Raw genomic sequence first — 22,552 nt, 5'->3', positions numbered from 1 at the left:
GATGCTTAGCATCTTTTTATGTGTCTGTTGACCATCTACATGCCTTCTTTGGAATAATGTTTATTCAGGTCCTCTGCTCATTTTTTATTTGGATTATTTGGTTTTTGCTATTGAGTTATATAAGTTCTTTATATATTTTGGATACTAACCCCTCATTAGATATATCATTTGCAAATATTTTTTCCCATTCAGTAGGCCGCCTTTTTATTTTGTTGATGGTTTCCATTGCTGTGCAGAGCTTTTTATTTTGGTGTAGCCCCAAAAGTTTATTTTGCTTTTATTTCCCTTGCCTGAGGAGACATATCTGGAAAAATGTTACAAAGGCCAATGTCAAAGGGATCACTGCCAGTATTTTCTTTTAATAGCCCCATATTTAAAACAAAAGAAAACAAGGCACTGAGATATAAAGTACTTAGCCATGGCTACTCACTCACTAAGTACAAGAGCAAGGATGGAAACAGGGCAATCTGGCTCCAGTGTCTGTGCTCTCGGCCACCACGCTTCCCCGCCTTGGTTGTGGGAGTTGCCTTGAGAAGAAAGTATTTGTAGTTCTCAACTTATTCGGAATAATACTTTGTACCCTAAAAAGTTTCCTCTCCTCTTTGGCATTGAAGCATAGGTCTTTTTTAGAAGTTGACTCCAGTTCAGGATATGATTTCTGATGTGGAGTAAACATTGCTTTCTTCCAGGAAACACACTTCTAACATTATAAAATATCATTGGGAAAAAGTTTTCAGTGATCATAATGTCACTGCCAAGCTCTTTGGAGGCCCACAGACTCTTCACAACAACGCACTTCTTTCAGCCCATAGGCAATGTTTATTTGTCCTCAGTGGATGTATGGAATTTTGTGGAGGCAATATGCAAACAGCTAGTGGTTAATCTTCCTTGAATCCCCACCACTGTAGTTCATCTGCCTAATTTGGCATTTGTTGATACTATCTTGTGTTTTTGACCTTTTCTGTTAACCATCACCTTTGTTCAACGATCAGCTCTTTGAGTGAAAGACTAATGGCTTACATCTCTTCTACCCTCTGTAGTGCCTTACACATAATAGGCTCTCCAATGTTTGCTTTTTTAAGACATTTCAAACCTTCAAAAATAAAAATAGTTCTATTTGTTCTCTGAACTGCTCCAAATTCCACAAGCTTCTCTTGCCTGTGGAACCCATCATTTCTGTGCTCAGAGTTGATTAGCCCACCCTGTCAGGTTGGAAATAGACAGAATGAGTGTTCCAAGGGTTCTAACTGTGCCCAGTGGAACCAAGCCAAAAACCACTGTAGGACTACTATACTCAGTGCTAAACCCCACACTTTAGGAGGAGCTTCAGCAAACTGGAGCTGCCCAGAGAAAGGTGACCAGAGAGAGAAAGTCTGAAAACCTAACCAGGCAGCAGACTGAAGGATGCAGTGATGTTCAGTTTGGAGACTATACTTGGAGCACATGCTCAGGATTTGAAAAGCTGTTCTGGGAGACGAGGATCGTGTTCATCCTAACTGAGGGACACCAGAGCCTTACTCCTCCAAGCCATCTTCAATGGTTATTGGCTGGTTATTAATATGTGGCTATCAAGAAAAGAGTTGGGTGGGTGAATACATTTGGGAAATGCTACAAAGGCAGTCCGCCTCTGAGATTCACAAGGCACTTTAGCATACAAGATTCTGAGAAAATCCTCTCATAAGGAAATCTTTGTCAGAGTTTATTTACCATACTTACTGTATACTACAATCCTCTCTTTTGTTTCCCCATATAATGCCTACTAGCATCTCATACACAGAACACTGGGAAAAGCTGCCCTAAGAAACCAAACTGGGCTGGTTTTCAGAAATCACCAGGTGGTAGATTGGGATACAGTATATAACATCTCCTACCATTCAGGCCAGCCAAAGACAATGAGCTGTCTTGTGCGGTCAGGAGGGCTGTGCCACTGAGCTTGTTCAAAACAGGCCAGATGCTGTGAAAAGTCATGTATCAGGCTTGAGATTCTGGGTTCTGTGATCACTGGCAGGAAAAAGAAGGAATGTCCATATTGAAGTTTCCATGCTCATTTGGTCTTCCATCTGCAATCAGGGATCTCCACTTCCTCACTATTCTTGTGTTCCAATTACACTTATAGCATTATAATGATTTATAAACATGTCTGTCCCTCTAGACAATGACTCAGTCTGCAGAACACAGTCTACCTGCTCCTCGGTTAGGCAATGGAAATGATAATCGTACTTATACCATAAAGGTACTGTAAATATTAAAAAGTTCTTTCATGTAAGTCACTTTCAACTGTGTCTGGCACTGCTCAAAAGATCTAGCAAAGATTTTTGTAATTCTATATGTTGGGGCAAGAGCAACTTTGAGAACTCTTACACTAGACATTAAATTCTTTGAGATCACCGTCTATTTCTTATTTTTGTCCTCATCACTTATTACAATCCTAGATATAGAGGAGGCATTTAATAAAGCCATTGATAGGTGGAGGAAAGGAAGGAGGGAGGTCTTGTCTCCATTTCAGTAGCTCTTGGGGTGTCTCCGTGGGCTTGGCCCATCAACCTCTCTCTCCAAGCCCACTGCACAATTTTAAGTCTTCCATAAGGGGCACCTCTCCCCTTCCCTTTTCTAAGGGGCTCCGTAATTTTAGACCAAGATTTCTCAATTTTTTCCATTGAAGCACCCCTTTCCATGCAGGAGAATGGTCAGAATCTCCCTTGCCTTCCAGAGTCTGAGGGCACAGCCTAAGGTAATCCAAGCTCAGTATTTTTCCTAAGTCTGATTTTTATCTTAAAATTGAAGAAAATTTACAGTTTATACCATAATAGGTCTGTGTGCTTTTATACAATGTTTTAAAATTTCACCAACAGGTAAAATTGATGTTCTACAATATGTTGCGTTCATCCTGTAGCTTCCAGGCCCTCTGACACTCTGAGGTGTACCTTCAAGAGATACACAGCCCTCCAGTTCCAGAAATCTAAAACTTCTCTTCACCCAAATCCATTTGCTCTATTTTGTTTGTTCTGTATGCAGACTTATACTCTGGAATTCGAAGTTTCAGATCCATTTTTGTTTCTGCCAATAATAAATCTCTAGCAACATTCTGGAAGGCAAGGAGTTTGTCACATTTATTGACGTATTTGCTTTGAGGCATAAATGGAGAAGACACAGACATGAAGTCTAAGGATATTCTGTCTGACAAAGAAAAATGACCATTTAAACAACTTTTAAAGTAGCAGTTTTCAATTTAAATACCACTACCCCTGAAGACCAATTAGCATAAAAAATGTTCAGAGGCTTTTAAAGAACATATTACATAGAAGAGAAATGCTGGAAATCTAATTGGCTCAAAAGAATTTTTTTAACTCACAAAAATGTTATAATTTCAAAATATAGGCCATTACTTCATCCTGCTAAGTGCTTTCTGTTTCCAAGCTTATCTGAAAAGTTTCTAATTAGCTGTACTGTTTCGCTTACCAACCCCTCGGGCCCAATCCTCTAATCTACCCAGAGTTCCTTCTGCATCGGACTTCCTACTTGAGAAGCAGGATTTCACTTGCAAGTACTGAATTAGAAAGCCAGGGCCTAAAGAAATGTTAGACTTAATAAGAGAATATAGAAAGTAATATTTTAGGGGCGCCTGGGTGGCACGGTCTGTTAAGCATCCATTCTTGATTTCAGCTCAGGTCATGATCTCAGGGTTGTGGGATCAAGCCCCACATCGGGCTCTGTGCTCAGCGTGGAGTCTGCTTGAGATTCTGTTTCTCCCTCTTCCTCTGCCCATCTCCCCACTCGTGTGTGCTCTTTCTCAAATAAGTAAATAAAACTTTTTTAAAAATTTTTAAAGAAAAAAATTGGACCTAGACTCTCTGACCCTCTCTCATCTGGAATATAAACAGCATTGCCCCCTTCTCACCCCACAGGGAGGGTTGGGCTCTCCAAATCCTCACCCCAAGCCCAGTCCCAAGACCCCAGCTGAGTCAAAGCCTAAGGCCCCCATTCAGCCAGAAGGGAAGATGGCAGGAAGACCCTCCATCTGAAGTTGAATACAAGGAGTAATTTTCCCCAGTATTTCATCAAGGCCTTGACTTTACTAACAGAATCTGGGAACTTCTGCTTCTCACCAAGATGGAGTGACAGGGAATGTATTTATTCTCACTCTAGAAACAACTTAAAAAAATATATATATATATTTATATATATATAAAAATAAATATATATTCATATATATATATATATATATGAAACTCTGGTTTACAAGACACTGGACACCAGGCAACAAAGAAACTCCTTTAATGAGGAAATGAACAAGAAATGAACCCAGGCAAGCCTGCTGGGTTCTGAGTCAAAGAAACACAGTTGAAAGGCCAAGAAGACCACAGTAGCTGGGACGCCTGTGATCTGCACGCAGGGCAGGGCACCGTAAGGACAGAACTGCACAGAGAAAGACGGAGAGAGTGAGCACGTGCTCCAGAGATCTGCAGAGGGCGCTCCCCCCAGAGTACTCAGCAGAGTACTGATCAGAGTATGCGTGGGCGAACTGCCTGTAGGGTCAGAGGGAGCAGTGCCTGGCACACGCACAGACCCAGGATTAGTGCCTGTTTCCTGCCAACCAGACCAGAAAACATGATAATTCACAGGCTGCGTGGCAGATACTCAAAAGTAGTGAGGAATAATTAACCCTAAACTAAAGACAGTTCTAGCTCTGCCTAACAATCTTAAAGGCAAGTCCTGAAAGGATCCAACTGTTCCAAGTAAATTAACTGCATCCCAGAACAAAGTTCAGGAATATTTATAAGAATATATAAATATCCAGTATCCAACAAGGTAAAGCTTATAATAGCCCATCAAAAGTCACTAGACACACAAAGAAGCAGAAAACTACAATCCATTATAAGGAGAAAAAACAATCAGTTGAAGCAAACCCAGAATGGATACACTTGCTATAACTGCAGAGAAGTAGTTTACAACAGTTACCATACCTATATTGCAATGTTCGGAAAGCTGGAGGACATACTGAATATGCTAAAGGAGAGACATGAAGATATTTTTTTTTAAGATTTTTTTATTTATTCATTTGAGACACAAAGATACAGAGACAGAGAGAGAGCATGAGCAGGGAGAGAGGCAGAGGGAGAGGGAGAAGCAGGCTCCTCGCTGAGCCAGGAGCCCGATGTGGGGCTCGATCCCAGGACCCTGGGATCATGACCTGAGCCGAAGGCAGATACTTAACCGACTGAGCCACCCAGGCGCCCCGACATGAAGATATTTTTAAAAGACTCAACTTCCAGAGATTAAAATTACAACATCTGTGATAAAAAAAAAATACATTAGATGTGATTTAAAGCAGATTAAACATTACAGAAAAAAAGATTAGTGAATTTAAAACCATACCAGAAGAAGCTATTCAAAATAAAACAGAGGGAGAATAAAGACTCAAACATAAATGAACAGAGCATCATTAAACTATGGGAAAACATCAAGGAGCCTAATATACATATAATTAAAGTCTCCAAAGGAGACCAAAAAGAGGGAGAAACAGAAAAATGTGTGAATAAATCATACCTGCAATTTTTCAAATTTTCCAAATTTCTTAATTTTTCAAAACTCCAAGTTCAACAAACTTCTGCACAAACATGAGACACATAAATAAAACTATACCAAGGCACATTGTATATCAAATTTCTGAAAGCCAGTGTTAAAGGAAAAATCTTAAAACCAGATAGAGAAAAAAGACAACTTACATTCAGAGGAACAAAGATACGCATGAATTTTTTTTGTAAGAAACAATAAAGGAGGTTAACAACAAAGCAACGTCTTTAAATTACTGAAAGAAGAAAACATTCTATACCCCATAAGAATCTCTTTTAAGAATATAAGTGAAATAGACATTGAGACATAGAAAAGGGATAAAGGAAGTCCTTCAGGAAGGTAAGAATGAGGAAGGGAAGAAATGGAAAGGAAATGATGCCACTTGGAAATGTGAATCCACAGTAAAGAGTGAACACCATGGGAAATGGTAAATATGTTGGTAAGATTTTTTTTTTTTTTTTGCTGCTGGCCCGGTAAGGAGTTTACGTGGTGGGCTCGGGAGTTTGGATTCCTTTTACATTCCTACGCAGACCCTGAAGGCCTTTGGCCAAATAAATTATGTGCGTTTTAGAGGATCCGAGTTGTATAGAGTAGAGTGAAGGAGGGCAAGACTGGAACAGGCCAGTGAGGCAGCTGCAGAGAAGAGATGGAAGGTTGGACCTGAGGCCGTAGCATTGACAGTGGAGATGGAGAGAAGTCAGGGGGAGCCTGCTCACCGAGACCACGTGCTTCATCTTGATTCTGCAGCATTCCAAACTGTGGCATCCTTGGGGTTCTCTTAACATTGCTATGCTGCAGAAGATTTAAGATCAGCTGATGTTCACAAGGAATAGAGTCACGTGATGTATGAAGGGAAACATACACTTTTCTAAGGTTGACAATAAGCCTTTGTGTTCATATAGCCCCAAACTGTGCAGGCAAGGGCGATTAAATGGGCACGCTTTCTGTATCAGACGCGTTCTGGAGGACAAGACTGCCCCCTGCAAGCACTGTTAATATGTGGCCAAGTATAAGAGCCCAGGGCTGCATCAACCCCATCCCCAAATCAGAGGATCGGAGGGACTGCAACAGCCAATTTCAGGTACTCGGTTTTATCCCGAAAAAAGAGAGGAAAAAAAAAGAATGATCCTATAGATGAGGTAAAGGTCAGGCACCAGATGGATACCACGGCCTTTAGCCTGACGGTGCCCCCGGTGGCCTTGAAGATGCCCAACGGACTGCATGGAATTTCCCTCTCTCCGCCCGGGGCTAGGGTCCCTCTCCACTACCTGGAAACCGACTTGGAAGACCCATTCGCTTTCAACGAGGAAGATGATGACCTAAAGAAAGGGGCAACTGTGAGAAAGTTGCAGAGCAAGTTGGCCCAGAAACGGCAGCGCCAGAGAGAGACGGAGATTTTAGAAGTCCGACAAGAGCACTTCAGTCCCCGTCCTGCGCCCTCACATCAGCAGCCCCCGCCGCAGCTCTCCCCCCTGTCACCTTTAGCCGCGTCCTTGAAACCTCCAGCGCCACCGCCACCGCAGGGTGTAGTCTGCAAGGCCCCTCCACCTCCGAGCACCAGCCTACCCATGCAGGGAGCGGCCCCCACCACACACACTGCAGCACAAGCGAGGCCGCTGCCCCCGGGCCATCCGGCAGGGCCCCCGCCCCGGAGGCGCCCGGACTGCCCGGGTCCTCAGGAAGGCCACAGCCTTCTCTCCACACTTCTCCTGCATAAGTCGCCTGCACAGACTGGTGAAACCGTGCACCCAGAAACAGCAGTTGGACACTGATCTGCTTCCCCATTTAGGTGAGTTCTCCCGTTTCCCAGACTGTAACACAGCGAGCGCTTGCAGGGGAGGCTCAGTGTTCAGACCCGCCGCATCTGTGATGCGGGCGGCGGGACCCTGGGACCCGGTGGTCCCGTGTGTTTAGGGGGGCCGTCGTCAAGGAAATAGGCTAGTGCAGGGGATGATCCTTGGTGGACAGGATACACAAGTAGGAGTTGGCAAATCTGGAATGCCAGTCACAATTTCTAGTTAGCAGGAGCAGCGGTATTGGAAGGCGGTTGTGTTGGGTTCTCTGCCCCCGAGAGCTCAGCACCTGTGTCTGATGAAGTTTTCGACATGTCTTATCATAGGACTTAGGAATAATGATAGCATTAATATCTGCTGACAGTTAAAAAAAAAAAAAAAAAAAAAAACCTTGTAAAAAAAAATTCCCAAAGCGATATCTATTCATGATTTAAAAGTGAAAAAATACAAGTAAAACTTTAATGTAGTGAAATGTCTTTCCTTTATTGCTTCTGAATTTTCTGGCTCAAGAAAATCTCTCTGATCCCAAGTTCATACAGGTATTTTATATTTTCTTATTGATAACTTGATTGTTCTGTGTTTCATTATTTAAACCTTTAATTCATTTGGAATATATTCTTAAATATGGTGTGAGCTGTGATTCTAACTTTAGGAAAAATCGTTTGCATGACGTGATAGTAATAGAAAAATAGAAAAAGGATAGGAATAGAGGAAGAAGAAATCTAAATGGTCAGTAAACCAATGAAAACCTCAGTCCCCATAGCAGGTGTAGAAATGCAAATTAAAATAACAATTACTGTCAGATTGGTAAAAATTATATCCAGTGTTGATGAGGCTTCTACATTGCTGGTGAGTAATGTGACAGTATTTACTAATTAAGAGTGCATATATAGCCAGCAAACTCACTTCACCTATGGGTGAAAAAAATATCAGAATGTAAGGATATGTGTTCAAGGATGTTTACTGCAGCCTTGCTTGCAGTATTAAAACTCCTAACCTTTATAACTAGATGTGCCTATGTTATATTAGCAAGTAGAAAAAAACCCAAAGGTATTGTATTACCCCATTTTTGTAAAAATAAAGTAAATAAACAAGGGGGAAAAATATGTATTTTTTTTTTTTTTTGCTTACTGTTTACTCTTTAAAAGACAACTCCCTGTTTAAAATGGATATTTCATGACCAAAGGGAGTGGAATTTAACCCCAAGAATGCAAGGTTAATTGAACATTGAAGAATCAATCAACATTTTTAAATATAATTCACCATATTAGCAAATTAAAATGAAAAACCACATCATCATCTCAATAGATGCAGAAGAAACACTTAACAAAATCCAACGTACTTCTGATAAAAACTCTAGGCAAAGTAGAAAGAGAAGGGAACTTTCTTAATCAGATAGAGAGCACCTACGAAAAACCTATCATTAACATCAGATGAGGGGAAAGACTGAATTCACACAGAAATGCAAGGGACATAGAATAGACAAACAGCTTTGAAAAAGAAAAAGAAAATTGAAGGATTAATATCACCTGATTTCAGTGTTTATTATAAAGCTACAGATATCAAGGCAGTGTGATCTTCGTGTAAAGATAGACAAATAGATCAATGGAAGACCATAGAGAGTCCAGAAATAGAATCACACGTGTGGACAGCTGATTTTCGATGAAGGTAAAAAAACAATTCAGAGGAGAAAGGAGGGTCTTCTCAGTAAATTATGCTGAAACAACTGTACACACACACACACACACACACACGCACACACACAAAGACTTTGATCCATACATCACACATACTCAGAATTAACTCAAACCAGGGGCGCCTGGGAAGCTCAATCGGTTAAGTATTCCAACTCTTGATTTCAGCTCAGGTCATGATCTCAGAGTCATGAGATCAAGCCTGTGTCAGGCTCCCCACTGGGCATGGAGCCTGCTTAAGATTCTCACTCTCCCTCTCAGGAAAAAAAAAAAAAGAAAACATAGAAAATGAATCATATCTAAATATAAAACTGAAACTATAAAACTTCTAGAAAGAAACCTAGGAGAACATTTTTGTGACACTGTGTTAGGTGAAGATTTCTTAGTTATAATACTAAGTGCACAATCTATAAATGGAAAAAATTAATAAACCAGACTTCATTAAAAACAAAAACTTCTCTTTGAAAGATATTTTTTTTTTAAAGATTTTATTTATTTACTTATTTGAGAGAGACAGAGGGAGCATGGGGTGGGGCAGGGGGAAGGAAGCAGAGGGGGAGGGAGAAGCTGACTCCCCAGTGAGCCAGTCAGATGCTTAACCGACTGAGCCACCCAGGCACCCCTCTTTGAAAGATACTTTTAAGAATGAAAAGACAAACCACAGATTTGGAAAATTATTTACAAATCACATATCTGATAAAGGACTTATAACCAGGATATATGATGAACTCCAAAAACTCAATAACAAGACAACAACAAACCATAAAAAAATGGGCAAAAGATTTGAATGGACACTTCACCAAAGAAGATACAAAGATGGCAAAAAAAACACATTTAAAAAAAAAAATGCTTGACATCATTAGGCATGAAACTCAAATTCAAGTCACAATGAGATACCGTTATACACCGACTAGAATTGCTAAAATGTTAAAAAGTAAACTAACTGAGCTTGGTGAGGTGTAAATGAACTACTACTCTCATACACTGAATGCAAAATGGAGCAACTGCTTTAGAAAACAATATGTTAGTTTCTTAAAATGGTAAACATAGTCTGCCACATGACCCAACCATTCTACTCCTAATATTTAGCTAAGAAATGAGAGCAGACATCCACGGTGCGTAAGTGTTCACAGCAGCTCACTGTGTAAGAACCACCACTGTTCATCAGCAATAAAAAGGAATGAGCTATTGATATGCACAACACTGATGAATCTCTACATAATAATGCTGACTGAAAGAAGTAAAAAAAACACATATAAACTGTATGATTCCATTTCTATAAAATTCTTTAAAGTGCAGATGGTTGGTGATAGTTTCATGGACATATACATATGACAAAACATCAAATTGTAGGCCTTAAAATGTGTAGTTTATTCTATGTCCTTTATATCTCAGTGGAGCTGGTAAAAAACCAAAAAATTAACAAAGGCAAAAAGAAAATAAATGCTAACTTGATTAAATCAGTAAAAGTAAGAAAAGGGATAAAGAGGAACTAGCAAAATAAACAACAAACATAATGTAAGTTGGCAGATGAGCATTATCAACTGTCATTAAATGTAAATAAACTGAATTAACCTGTTAAAAGACAGAGATTGTCAAACTGCCTTAAAAACAAATCCAGGGGGGCCTGAGTGGCTCAGTCGGTTAAGCATCCGACTCTTGGTTTTGGCTCAGGTCATGATCTCATGAGATTGAGCCCCATATCGGGCTCCCCACTCAGCGTGGAGTCAGATTGAGTTTCTCTCTCCCTTTGCCTCTGCCCCCCCCCACACTCTCTCTCTAAAACAAATATATAAATCTTTAAAAAAAAGTCATGTACTATATTTAAAAAAAAAAAAGATGCAAAACAATAAAGTTGCAAATAAAGGAGTGGGCAAGGGATACCAGGCATATGCAAATAAATGGAAAGTAGAAGAACCATGCAAATTAAAACAAACAAAAAGAGACCTTCTACTGAGGGCAAACTTCCCTGATCTGGAAAAATTAATGTTAGTAAATCAATATTCTGCCTTTAATAGATACAAGTTAAAACTTGGGACTCTTACTGATGTAATTTTACATCAACGATGATCCAAGAGAGCATCCAGTATTGATTTTTAAATTAATAATCTATCTAAATTAAGAGTTTTTTAAATAAGCATCTTGTCCTACTTGGAGGTTATTGGAATGAAACTACTTGCTTGGAGGTACTCGTTGAATGCTACATTGTGCTAGCCTATAATCTTTTATACCCAAGGGTTCTAAATTGTTGCTTTTATATATGTATTGAGATTCGAGGGGAAGGGGCAATTTGTAATTTAAAGCCCATGAGTTACTAGCATTTTATCATTTGGAAAAAGACTGGAGGACACTGGTTTAATGCATTCTTCCTTTGCTAAACATTGGCAGCCAACAGATGTGACTCATCTTGGATAAGAAACCTCTCTTGTGATTCCCCTTTCTTTGGGCCATGTAATGACTGGCTGTGTATTTTGTCCTTCGTTAATGCTCTCAGCCTCCGTCCAGAGTCCATCAGGGTCTGGAAGAGGGAAACAAGGATTGTGTCCATTCGATGACATGCCGCACTGGCTCTCTACGAAGGACCAGCACTCGGTAAATACTCACTGAAGTCCTCAGTCGGTCCTGCCCAGGAGAGAGTCTCGAACGGTGGTTCTCACGCTTTCACCTGCATCAGAGTCACCTGAGGGCTGTTAAAACGGATTTCCGGGTCCTGGACCCAGAGTGGCTGACTCAGGAGGTCCGGAGTGGGGCTGAGGACGGCGGTTTCCAAAAAGCTCCCAGGCACGGCTGCTACAACGGGGGGACCACACCTTGAGCACCATTTCTGTTTCACCCGTTTTAGCTTCTCAGACGCAGCTTCAGGCTTTAGTCACTTCTCTTGCCATTTGGGGGTGAAACACGTGTGGCGGCACGTGTGGCGGCGCCGCCCTCAGATCCCTCTGTCAGACCCGGCGCCTCACTCCCCAGCTGCGCCCCCGCCCCCGCCCGCACGCGCATTAGCCTCACGCACCGGATGCTCAGCCCCCCCTGCACGCGCTTGGGCATCGAGAACGAAGCGAACACACGGAGGTAGTTTTCCGAGGCACCGGTGAGGTAAGGACGAAGGAAGCCTTTACTGCCGTCCCTGCCTCTGGCTCATCACGAGGAGGCCGCCCAGCGCGCTCGCCAGCCTGCAAGCGTCTCCAGAACAGTCCATGGGTCCGCTCTGCATCAGGTATGAACAACCACACCGGCAGGCGGCGTGAGGAGGTGGCCGCTGGGGAGGAGAGAGGGGTGGAACCGGGAGGGTTCCTAGCCCAGTAAGGGTGGCTGGGATCTCCCAGCCAGTCCCCCCCAGAGGCTAGAGTTTCCCCACCCTGTACTCGCAAACCCCTCAGACACATTAGGTCTACGAAATGCAAGGCAAGAAACAGTGGTTTAAATGGCACTTTTGTTCTTTCATTCATTCAACAAATATTTGTTTGAGCTTCTGTTGTGCTGGGCTCTGGGTTAGATCTTGGGATCAAAAGAGATTAAAACACAATCTCTTTCATCAAGGTGTTCACAGTCTGGGGTAGGAGATGGACAAGAAACAGGCAGTCCCAACGAAGCATGATGCGAGACCCTGTACACTGGGGGTAAAAGCTCTGGGGCCAGGACACCCATCTTCAAATCCTGTGTGACTCTGGGCAAATCACTTAACTTCTCTAGGTCTCCATGTCCTTATCTATAAAAGGGGAACAACAGCAGTGCCTGCCTCATGGCTCGGTCTGATGGAAGGTCTAAATGAGTTAATATATGGGAAGTGTTTCAAACTTGCCTGGTGCAGAGTCCTGATTGCTAGTTCTTGTTCATACTGGCATGGCAAAGAGAAAGGTGCAGAGGACATCAGGGAGAGGTCAGGAAGCCAGACAGAAAACTAACCACCCCTGAGAACTGCAGCTTGCCTTCTGTAACCTGAGCAGATCAAAACAGAGGATCCCAGGGCCCCTTCCAGGAGGAGAGCCGTGGGCTAGAGGTGCCTTCTAGTGGACACCTACTACGTACCCTGAGTGCCAGGCTCCAGGCACAAGAAGTAGTCAGATTTCTCCTGCCTTGGACATGTGTGAGAGACAGAGGGAGGATACGGTTTCACTTGGCTTCACAGGAGGTTTGCCATCTCACAGCCAAGGCACCAGCTGAGAGCAGCCAGGGTGGTTCCCATGATCTGGCAGGCCTCTCCCTTGCCCAGGGCCTCAGCACAGAGGGGCCGCATGCTCTGTTTCTGTGCATCTCTCCTCCCCACACCCTCAATGCCACCAACTCCATCTCTGGGCCCATTTTCCTCTGCCACTAAAAGCCTGTGATTTTGCACATACATCTGCTCTCTTGGCCAGAAGAACTACCAACCCCACAGCACACGCTGGCTGGGAACTTCCAGAGGGCCATGGGCCAAGGCTTTCGGGAACGTACCCTCTGTCCAACAACACTCAGGTCAGGAAAGGACACTGGATCACACATGAAGGACGCTGGAGCAAGGCTGGCAATTCCTTGGACAGTGACTCAGGAGTAGCAGGCAGGGTAAAAACAGGCCAGCAGGAAGTCCGTCATTGTGCAATGCAGACCATACCCTCCTCTTGGCCACCGATCAGGGGTGGCTCTGGCCACGTCAATCAGCTTCCCCGGGCTCAGCTGAAAAGGATGGTGTCCAGCTCACAACCTCCCAGCACTCACGTGTCCAAACAGTGATGGCTGTGAAGAACAGAGAAATGACCAAGCAAATTCGGAGGGTCCCCAGGGTCTGTCTTGTATTGTCTTACTCTCTACCATGTCTTGTCTTCCCCTTTCTTCTCAACTCCAATTAAGACAAAAAAAGAAGTGGGGGTGGAGAACCAAGCCCTTGGAACAACCTGGATGCTAATTTCAATCCAAAACAGTGGGTTCAGTGAGCCCTGGCCAGCAGCCCTCAGCACCTTCCAGCTCAGCCACCCTGTGTTCCTGGAGCTGAAAATACCAGAGCATCTGATGGAGCCACTGCAGTTAAATTTAGCCCTGGCAAACCCAGGCAGCCTGAGAGCTGGACGCAGCAGAGCAGACCCACGAATGCACCCATAACACGTGTGAGAATCTCCAGCTACATGCAACAGCCAGTATGAAGGAGAGCAAGGGAAGGGAGATGGAGTGAGGGGGGGGGGAGGTTCGAGGCCCAAAGGCAGCGGGTCTCTCTCAGTAGCCCTGCCAGGACCCATCAGCCCGGGGCTGCCATCAACACATACTGGGCAGGTATCACAGGTGAGTGAGGCGTAAAAACGGAAAGAAAAGATGGTGGGGACTGTGATGAATTGCAGGATGACGTCCCCTCCAAATCCACCGAAATTTAGCCAAATAAAATCCCGCGTTAGGTCTGCAGACTTTCAGTGTGACTCCAGCATCTACCTGTGCAGAGTGGGCAACCCCATGGCCATTCATTCTTTCTTTCTTCAATCTCCCGTTAAAATGCCAACACACCGTGGGCTTTAAGATTCCTTAGCTAACGGGTGCCTGGGTGGCTCAGTTGGTTAAGTGACTGCCTTCGGCTCAGGTCATGGTCCTGGAGTCCCAGGATCGAGTCCCGCATCGGGCTCCCTGCTCAGCAGGGAGTCTGCTTCTCCCTCTGACCCTCCCCCCTCTCATGCGCTCTCTCTCTCTCTCTCTCCTTCTCTCTCTCAAATAAATAAAATCTTTAAAAAAAAAAGATTCCTTAGCTAACTCAGTTATTCTGACTGATCTCTTTGCTTCAAAAAGGAAGAAAAGAAATGATCAGCAAATATGAATAAATTGGTAAGTAAGCATTTACTAATATGTTCAGAATGAATTAAATGTTAGCTGTATAAAGTAGCAATTGTTGACTGCAAAGAACACTTGGCTTAGAGTCAGACAGGCTTGAGTCTAAACCCTGACTTTGACACCCACTAGGAAATTAATTAACTTCCTTCCCTAAGCTGCAGGTTCCTCTTTGGTAGAATAGAAATAATATGCCTACCTTGGACTGCTATGCAGATTAAATAACCCTGGACGTGTCAAACATGAGATAATTTATACACAGTAAATGTTATATGAACTTTAATCATCTGAGAGCCAGGTTTTGTAGGACAGGGACAAAGAGTGGGAGGGGAGGAAGGTGGTGCGACAGCCTTTCACCCACCAGAGCTTTCCTGGAAGCTGGGGACTGCCCCAATTTTGAGTTAGAAGGCTTTTGAGTATGGGGCCACACTGCCCCCCAGCGTCCATTTGCCACACTGCAGCCACACTTAAGCTGAATGGCCCCTTGCCTTTTTCTCTCTTCTGCCATTTGAGATCCTGGAATAGGAGGCCAGTAGACCTACTTCATCGTTTCGACTCCATGTGAGCCCCTCATGCATTCTTGTGCTGAGCTAGGTGGTTGTAGAGGGTAATCTGAGACTGCAATGCCCTAGCTTGTCCCATCACCCAAACAAGCTGCCTGCACTGGGGGGCATGTGTTTAGCCTCTCTGAACCAGCATTTACACAGATTTCTAGCCCTGACAGTGTACTGGATTACCCTTGAGGGGTTTTAAAATAAATAGCCATTTGTACATCACACCCTACTCCAAACCTACAGTCAGAATCTCAAGAGGATAGCCTGGAAAAATCCATATTTTAAAAAAAAAAGAAATCTCAAGGGATCCCAAATTCAGCCAATTTTGAAAATACATTGCTTTATCCCTCATTGTGTTGCCCCCAGTCACCTCCTGGGTCTTTCTTGGCTTTGTAAACAACACAAGCAAGAAAAAGTGCTCCCTGCACTGAAAATTAGTGTTCACATGGAGCTGAAAAAATGAGGCGTAAACAGCCAGGTGAGAGGGAGTAGATGGAGAACAAGAGAAAAGACTAAGAAACATGCAGAAAGGCAGGAAGAGGGGAAGGGAAACAGAGGCATGAGCATGCTCATGCACACACACAGAGAAAGATGGGGAGACACGCAGAGAAAGATGGGGAAGGAAGGCACATTCCCATGACTGGGCCTACATTTTGGTATGGCAAGAGATAACCTAACCCAAATCAATGGATGAGTCCCAGGTAAAAAAAAACAAAAAACGTTCAGTCTAGGTATGGGGTTATTATCTACAATATGCAAAAGCTCTTACATATTAGCAAAGATGTGGCAAAAACCACAATAGAGAAATGAGCAAAGATAGGAAGAGATAACCCAAACAGCCAACACATGAAAAGGTAGTGGCTTGGAAATGCATATTCCTTTATATCCATGAGGTTGGCAAAAATCAGAAAACCATGTACTTACTGCTTGGTAGGATGTAGGGAAAATGATTTCTTTAAATCTTGATGGTAAAAATGTAAATTGTCATAGAACTTTGAAAAGCTATCTGATACCATCTAACAAATTTCATTCAATCCACCTGTTCCACTCCTGGGCCTTGGTGCGCTAGAGATTAAAAACACCGGTACACCTGCCTAGGTGGCTCAGTTGGTTAAGCGACTGCCTTTGGCTCAGGTCATGATCCTGGAGTCCCTGGATCGAGTCCCGCATCGGGCTCCCTGCTCAGCAGGGAGTCTGCTTCTCCCTCTGACCCTCCCCCCTCTCATGTGCTCTCTCTCTCATTCTCTCTCTCTCAAATAAATAAATAAATAAAATCTTTAAAAAAAAAAAAAAAACACCGGTACATAATGATGTATGTTCAGGAATGTTAACTACAGCATTGTTCATGGTAACAAAAACATTGGTAACGAAGGGCAAGTCTGTTAATACAGTTCTATTGAATTAATGTTGACATATCTAGCCCACTTAATATGATTTTACACAGCAATTAGAAAGAATGAATACAAGCTGTATCACAGTTGGAATCTGGGGGATTAGGTATTGTTGTATAAAAAACAACAAAGCAAAAAATGTTTGTAATATTGTCATTTTTGTAAAAGACATAAAAAACAGTGACAAACTTCTGCCACGAGTGCGCGCGCGTGCGTGCGCAGGCGGAGCTAACGTTGGGCCAGTACGCTCGGACAGAGCCGCGCTGAATGTTGACTCCTACTCTGCCATACTGGTTGCTACATATTTTGAATGGCATTCCTGCATGTATGTGTTCATGTTTTGTGTATGAGTACATAAGGAACATGGAGAAAGATCCAGATAGATACAAACTAGGCTGTTAACATGGATTACCTGGGAAGGAAAAGGGGGCTTCTTAGGGTAGAGTTGGGGAGAGAAAGAGGGATAGCCAACCTAATAAGGACGAGAAAAAAATGCGAAACAATCATAATTATGCTATGAACTTATGTAAAATTATATCTGTGTTTCTATGTATGCAGAATTTAGTAAAATATAACAGTTAAGGCGTGCCTGGGTGGCTCAGTCAGTTGATCATCTGACTTTTGGTTTCCGCTCGGGTTGTGGTCTCAAGGTCGTGAGATGGGGAGCACCACAATGGGCACCGTGTTCAGCATGGAGTCGGCTTTTCCCCTCCCTCTGCTCCTCCCCCACTTGTGCACTCTCTCTCTAAAATAGATAAACAAATAGAATCTTTAAAAAATATACAACAGTTAAGAGCTTATTAGTCAAATGTTGTTTTAATAATGCTGTGTAACAAACCAAACTGAAAATCTCAATGACATACAAAAAGGCATCTTTCCCTCACTCACAGATCTATGGACAGGCAGGTGTGACTTCTTCGGGCTGTAGGTCAGCTCCCTGTGACTCTCATTCTGAAACCAGAACTATCTGGGGCATATTGTTGTCACGGATAAGGACAGTGGCACAAGAGGTCAAGCTAACCCATGCAAGCACATTTAAATCTGCTCATGGACTGATGTCATCATCATGATGGCATAAGAGGTCCTCTTTTTTTGTCCCACTTTTTAATAACTCATTAGGCATCGATCCATGAAGAAAAGTGCCTCTGTGGGAACTATGGGATCCAGCATCTTATGTCAAGGGACCCAGAAGAAGTCTCACCACCTGTGTGCCGGTAATGGGCAGACAGACACCGGCACAGACTGCAAAACCAGCAGGAGCCAGGGAGTCCCCCCCAAGCCCTCCAGGCTGTGGTCTGCAAAACTATGTGCTGACTTGGACAGAAACCCACAACAAAAGAGACTTTGTATAAGTCCAGCCTTCCCAAGGGGATTTCAGCATGCCTTTGGGGGTAAAAACACAAGTTTTGCCACACTGGAGAGGTAAGAGGAATTGCACCAGCACTACCCCCTCCTCCCAGGCAACACTGTGTCGGGCTGACCTAGAGAGCCCTTACCACCTCTCCTACAGGATAAGGAACGAACACTGAGTAAGGATTCAGCTTCCCCAGCCATGCTGGATGCTACCGGAGAAACCCCTTTGTAGCAGCACCCAGAGTGCTGAAATGGGACCTCCATGACTGGCAGGAGGGAGCAGTTCAGAAAAGAGGCAGGTAAGAATGCCAAAGGGCATTAAAGGGATGTGATTCCTGCGGACAGTGCTCAGGACTTGAGCAGGAAGCCTGCCCATGGCCTGTGGGAGAACCTGACCTGAGTACCTGCCCAGCGGCCCAGGGGCATCCCCAACACCCTGAGTGCTACACCCACACTCTCCCTAACTCTGAAGCGGGCTCCTTGTGTGTTCTCTAGAGTGCAGTGGCAAGAATCCAGTAAATGGTGTGCTCTCAGGAAAACAGACCTGGTGAGCAAGGAGGAAACGACAAACTTGAGCTGCAGCACCACCTTCTGGAAAACTAGAGAGAGGTTTCCAGCTGCCAGTCTGGGAGTTGTAAGAACCAGGGAAGACATACATGCTTCTGTCCAAGCAAGAAGTATGGGGCAGGTGTATTGACACAAGGTTGAGGAAAAGCCCAGATTTAACAGAACCCATGAATAATATATCCCACCTGAAAGCTGCTAGTAAAGATTTGAGAAGATACTGGGTACCTCAAACGCAAAAGAAGCAACACATAACGATAAGGAACATGAAGAATCAAGGAAGCATGTCATCACCAAAGATAATAATCCTCCAAAAAGCAAATTCAAAGGCACAGAATTTTTTGATTTAGCTATTAAAGAAATTTTTGAAGAAATTGAATGAGCTATAAGAAAACAGACAATTCAACAACATCAGGAAAACAATACATGGACAAAATAAGAGATTTAACAAAGAGATAGAAATCATAAAAAAAGAACCAAACAAATTCTGGAGCTGAGGAATTCAATGAATGAAATGAGAAGTGCAATGCAATAGAGAGCATCTACATCAGAGCTAGACCAAGTGGAAGACAGAATAAAGCAAGCTAGAGGATAGGAAGTGTTAAACAGCCTCATCAGGGATGCCTGCGTGGCTCAGTCAGTTGGGCGGCTGCCTTTGGCTCAGGTCATGATCCCAGGGTCCTGGGATTGAGTCCCACATTGAGCTCCTTGCTCAGTGGAGAGTCTCCTTCTCCCTCTCCCTCTGCCCCTCCCCTCCCCCTACTTGTGCGTTTGCACGCACACTTTCTCTGACAAATAAAATTTCTAAAAAAATTTAAAAAAATAAAGAGCCCTATCAGAGAAGAAAAATGAAAGAACAAAGAGAGACTACATGATGTATGAGACTCCATCAAACACGGATATTAGAATAATTGGGGTTCTAGAAGGAGAAAAGAGAGAAAAGGGACAGAATGTTTATTTTAAAAATAAGAGCTAAGAAACTCAAAAACCTGAGGAAAGACATGGACATCCAAGTTCATGAAGCTAATAGATCACCCTAGTATCTCAATGCAAAAAGACCTTCTCCAAGACACATTATAATGAGAATGTTAAAAATCAAAGGCAAAGAAAATCCTAAAGGCAGCCAGAGGGGGGAAAAAAAAAGATTGTAACTTACAAAAAAAAAAAAAAGAAAGAAAGAAAAGAAAAGAAAAACCATTAGCCTGTCAGTGGATTTCTCAGCAAAAACTCCTATATGCCAGGAGAGTGGAATGACATATTCGAAGTGTTGAAAGAAAAATTGCCAGCCAACAATAATCTATCCAAAGTTATCCTTTATATATTTCATACATGACATACAAAAATAATATAAATGTAAATATTACATTATATATACACATATATATTTATATATTTAAAATACTTTCCCAAACAACAAAAGTTGAAGGAGTTCTTCACTAGACCTGCAAAAAATACAGAAAGGAGTTCTTCAAACTGAAAGAGAAAGATGCTAAATAGTAATATGAATACATATGAAAGTATACAACACATTGGCAAAGGTAAACAGTCAGATTTAGAAAACTAATTCTATGATAGGATAATATGTTAACCACTTAACTATAGTATAAAGGTTAAAGAGAATATTAAAAATAACTACAGCTACTATAATTTGAAAATACACAACATAAAAAGTAAATTATAACATTAAATACATAAAAGGGGAGAGTAAAAGGGTGATGTTTTTGTATGCAAAGTTGCTATCAGCTTAAAATGAACTATTTTATCTCTAAAATGTTTTATGTAAGCCTCATGGTAACTACAAAGCAAAAACCCAGACTACATTCATAAAAGATGAAGAAAGGGGAAATAGAGCATACCATCACAAAACCACCACCAATTCACAAAGGAAGACACAAACAGAAAAATGGAACAGAACTACAAAATAGCAATAAGATGGTAAGAATAAGTTCATATATATCAAAACTTACTCTAAATATAAATGGATTGAATTCACCAATCAAAATATACAGAATGGCTAGATGGATTAAAAAACAAGCCCCAACTATAAGCTGCTTACAAGAGACTTGCTTCTGATTTAAAGATAAAGATAGGCTCAAAGTGAAGTGATAGAAAAATTTATCCCATCAAGTGGAAACCAAAATAAAGCACAGTTAGCTTTATTTATATGAGACAAAATATACCTTAAGCCAAAAAACATAGTAACGAGAGACAAAGAAGGTCACCATATAATGATAAAGGGGTCAATTCATCAAGAAAATATAACAGTCATAAATATATACACACCCAACATCACAGCACCTATATATATTAAGCAATACTAGCAGATCTGAAGGGAGAAATATAATGCAATGTATCAGGGGTCTTTAATACCTCACTTTCATCAATGGATAGATCATCCAGACAGAAAATCAAGAAACACTGGACTAGAACCATACATTAAACCAAATGGACCTAACAGACATTTACAGAACACTCCATCCAACAACAACAGAATACATACTCTTCTCAAGTGCACACTGAACACTCTCCAGGATAGATCATACAATAGGTAATAAAGTCTTAACAAATTTAAGAAGACTGAAATCATACCAAGTATCTTTTCTGACCACAATGCTATAAACCACAAATCGACTAGAGAAAAACTAGAAATTGTATAAGCATGTGGAAATTAAACAACACACTCCTAAACCACCAATGGATCAAAGAAGAAATCAAAAAAGAAATTAAAATTACCTCAAGGGGCTCCTGGGTAGCTCAGTCCATTAAGTATCTGTCTTTGGCTCAAGTCATGATCCCAGGGTCCTGGGATGGAGCCCGCATCGGGCTCCCTGCTCAGCGGGGAGCCTGCTTCTCCCTCTCTGTCTGCCTCTCCCCCAACCCCGTGCTTGTGCATGCTCTATCTCAAATAAATAAAATCTTTTAAAAAAATTAAAAATTAAAATTAAAATTACCTCAAAACAAATGAAAATGAAAATGAAAATACACACACCAAAACCTATGGAATGCCACAAAAGCAGTTCTAAGGGGAAAGCTGATACCAATAAATGTATTAGGAAAACAGAAAAATCTCAAACAACCTAACTTTACACCTCAAGGAACTAGAAAAAGAAGAAACTAAGCCCGAAGTTAGGAGAAGGAAGGAAATAAAGATCAGAGCAGAAATAGAGACCAGAAAAATAACAGAAAAGATCAACAAAACTAAGAGCTAGTTTTCTGATGAATAAAGTTGGCAAGCTTTTAGCCAGACTAACAAAACAAAACAAAGAGGGAGAGAAGACTCAAATCAGAAATGAAAAGAGATATTACAACTACAGAAATACATAGGATTGTAAAAAATTATGAACAATTATATGCTAATAAATTGGACAACCTAGAAGAAATGGATAAAATCCTAAAAACAATACAACCTACCAAGACTGAATCAAGAATAAATAAAAAATATGAACCAACCAATAATGAAAATGAGATTGAATCACTAATCAAAAGACCTCCAACACAAAAAAGTCTAGGACCAGATGGCTTCACTGGCAAATTCTGCCAAACACTTACTGAAGAATTAATGCCCATCCTTCTCAAACTCTTCCAAAAATTTTTTTTGAAAAAGAGGGAACACTCTCAAATTCACTTTACAGGGTCAGTACTACCCTGATACCAAAGCCAGATAAGGACACTACAAGAAGAGCAACTACAGACCAATATTCCTGATGAACCTAAGATGCAAAAATTCTCAACAAAATATTTGCAAACAAAATTCAACAGCACATTAAAAAGAACATACACCATGACCAAGTGGGATTTATCGCTGGGATGCAAGGTTCAATATATACAAATCAATAAATGTGACAGAC

At 42.0% G+C, this 22,552-nt stretch overlaps 1 protein-coding gene across 1 annotated transcript; it reads left to right on the top strand.

Moving 5' to 3' along the window:
- The first annotated feature begins 6,612 nt into the window (after positions 1-6,612).
- Positions 6,613-7,346, top strand: LOC116630927 (INO80 complex subunit D-like). The gene has a single exon (XM_032401866.1). The coding sequence runs from the start codon at positions 6,732-6,734 to the stop codon at positions 7,344-7,346; it is 615 nt and encodes a 204-aa protein (XP_032257757.1). The 5' UTR covers positions 6,613-6,731.
- The last annotated feature ends 15,206 nt before the right edge of the window (positions 7,347-22,552 follow it).

The sequence above is a fragment of the Phoca vitulina genome, unplaced genomic scaffold, assembly GCF_004348235.1.
Source record: "Phoca vitulina isolate PV1807 unplaced genomic scaffold, GSC_HSeal_1.0 scaffold4, whole genome shotgun sequence".
Lineage (NCBI taxonomy): Eukaryota > Metazoa > Chordata > Mammalia > Carnivora > Phocidae > Phoca > Phoca vitulina.
This window is presented reverse-complemented; position numbering and strand designations above follow the sequence as displayed.

Coding starts and splice junctions, on each gene's coding strand:
- LOC116630927 (XM_032401866.1), top strand. CDS start 6,732: ATGGATACCACGGCCTTTAGCCTGACGGTGCCCCCGGTGGCCTTGAAG.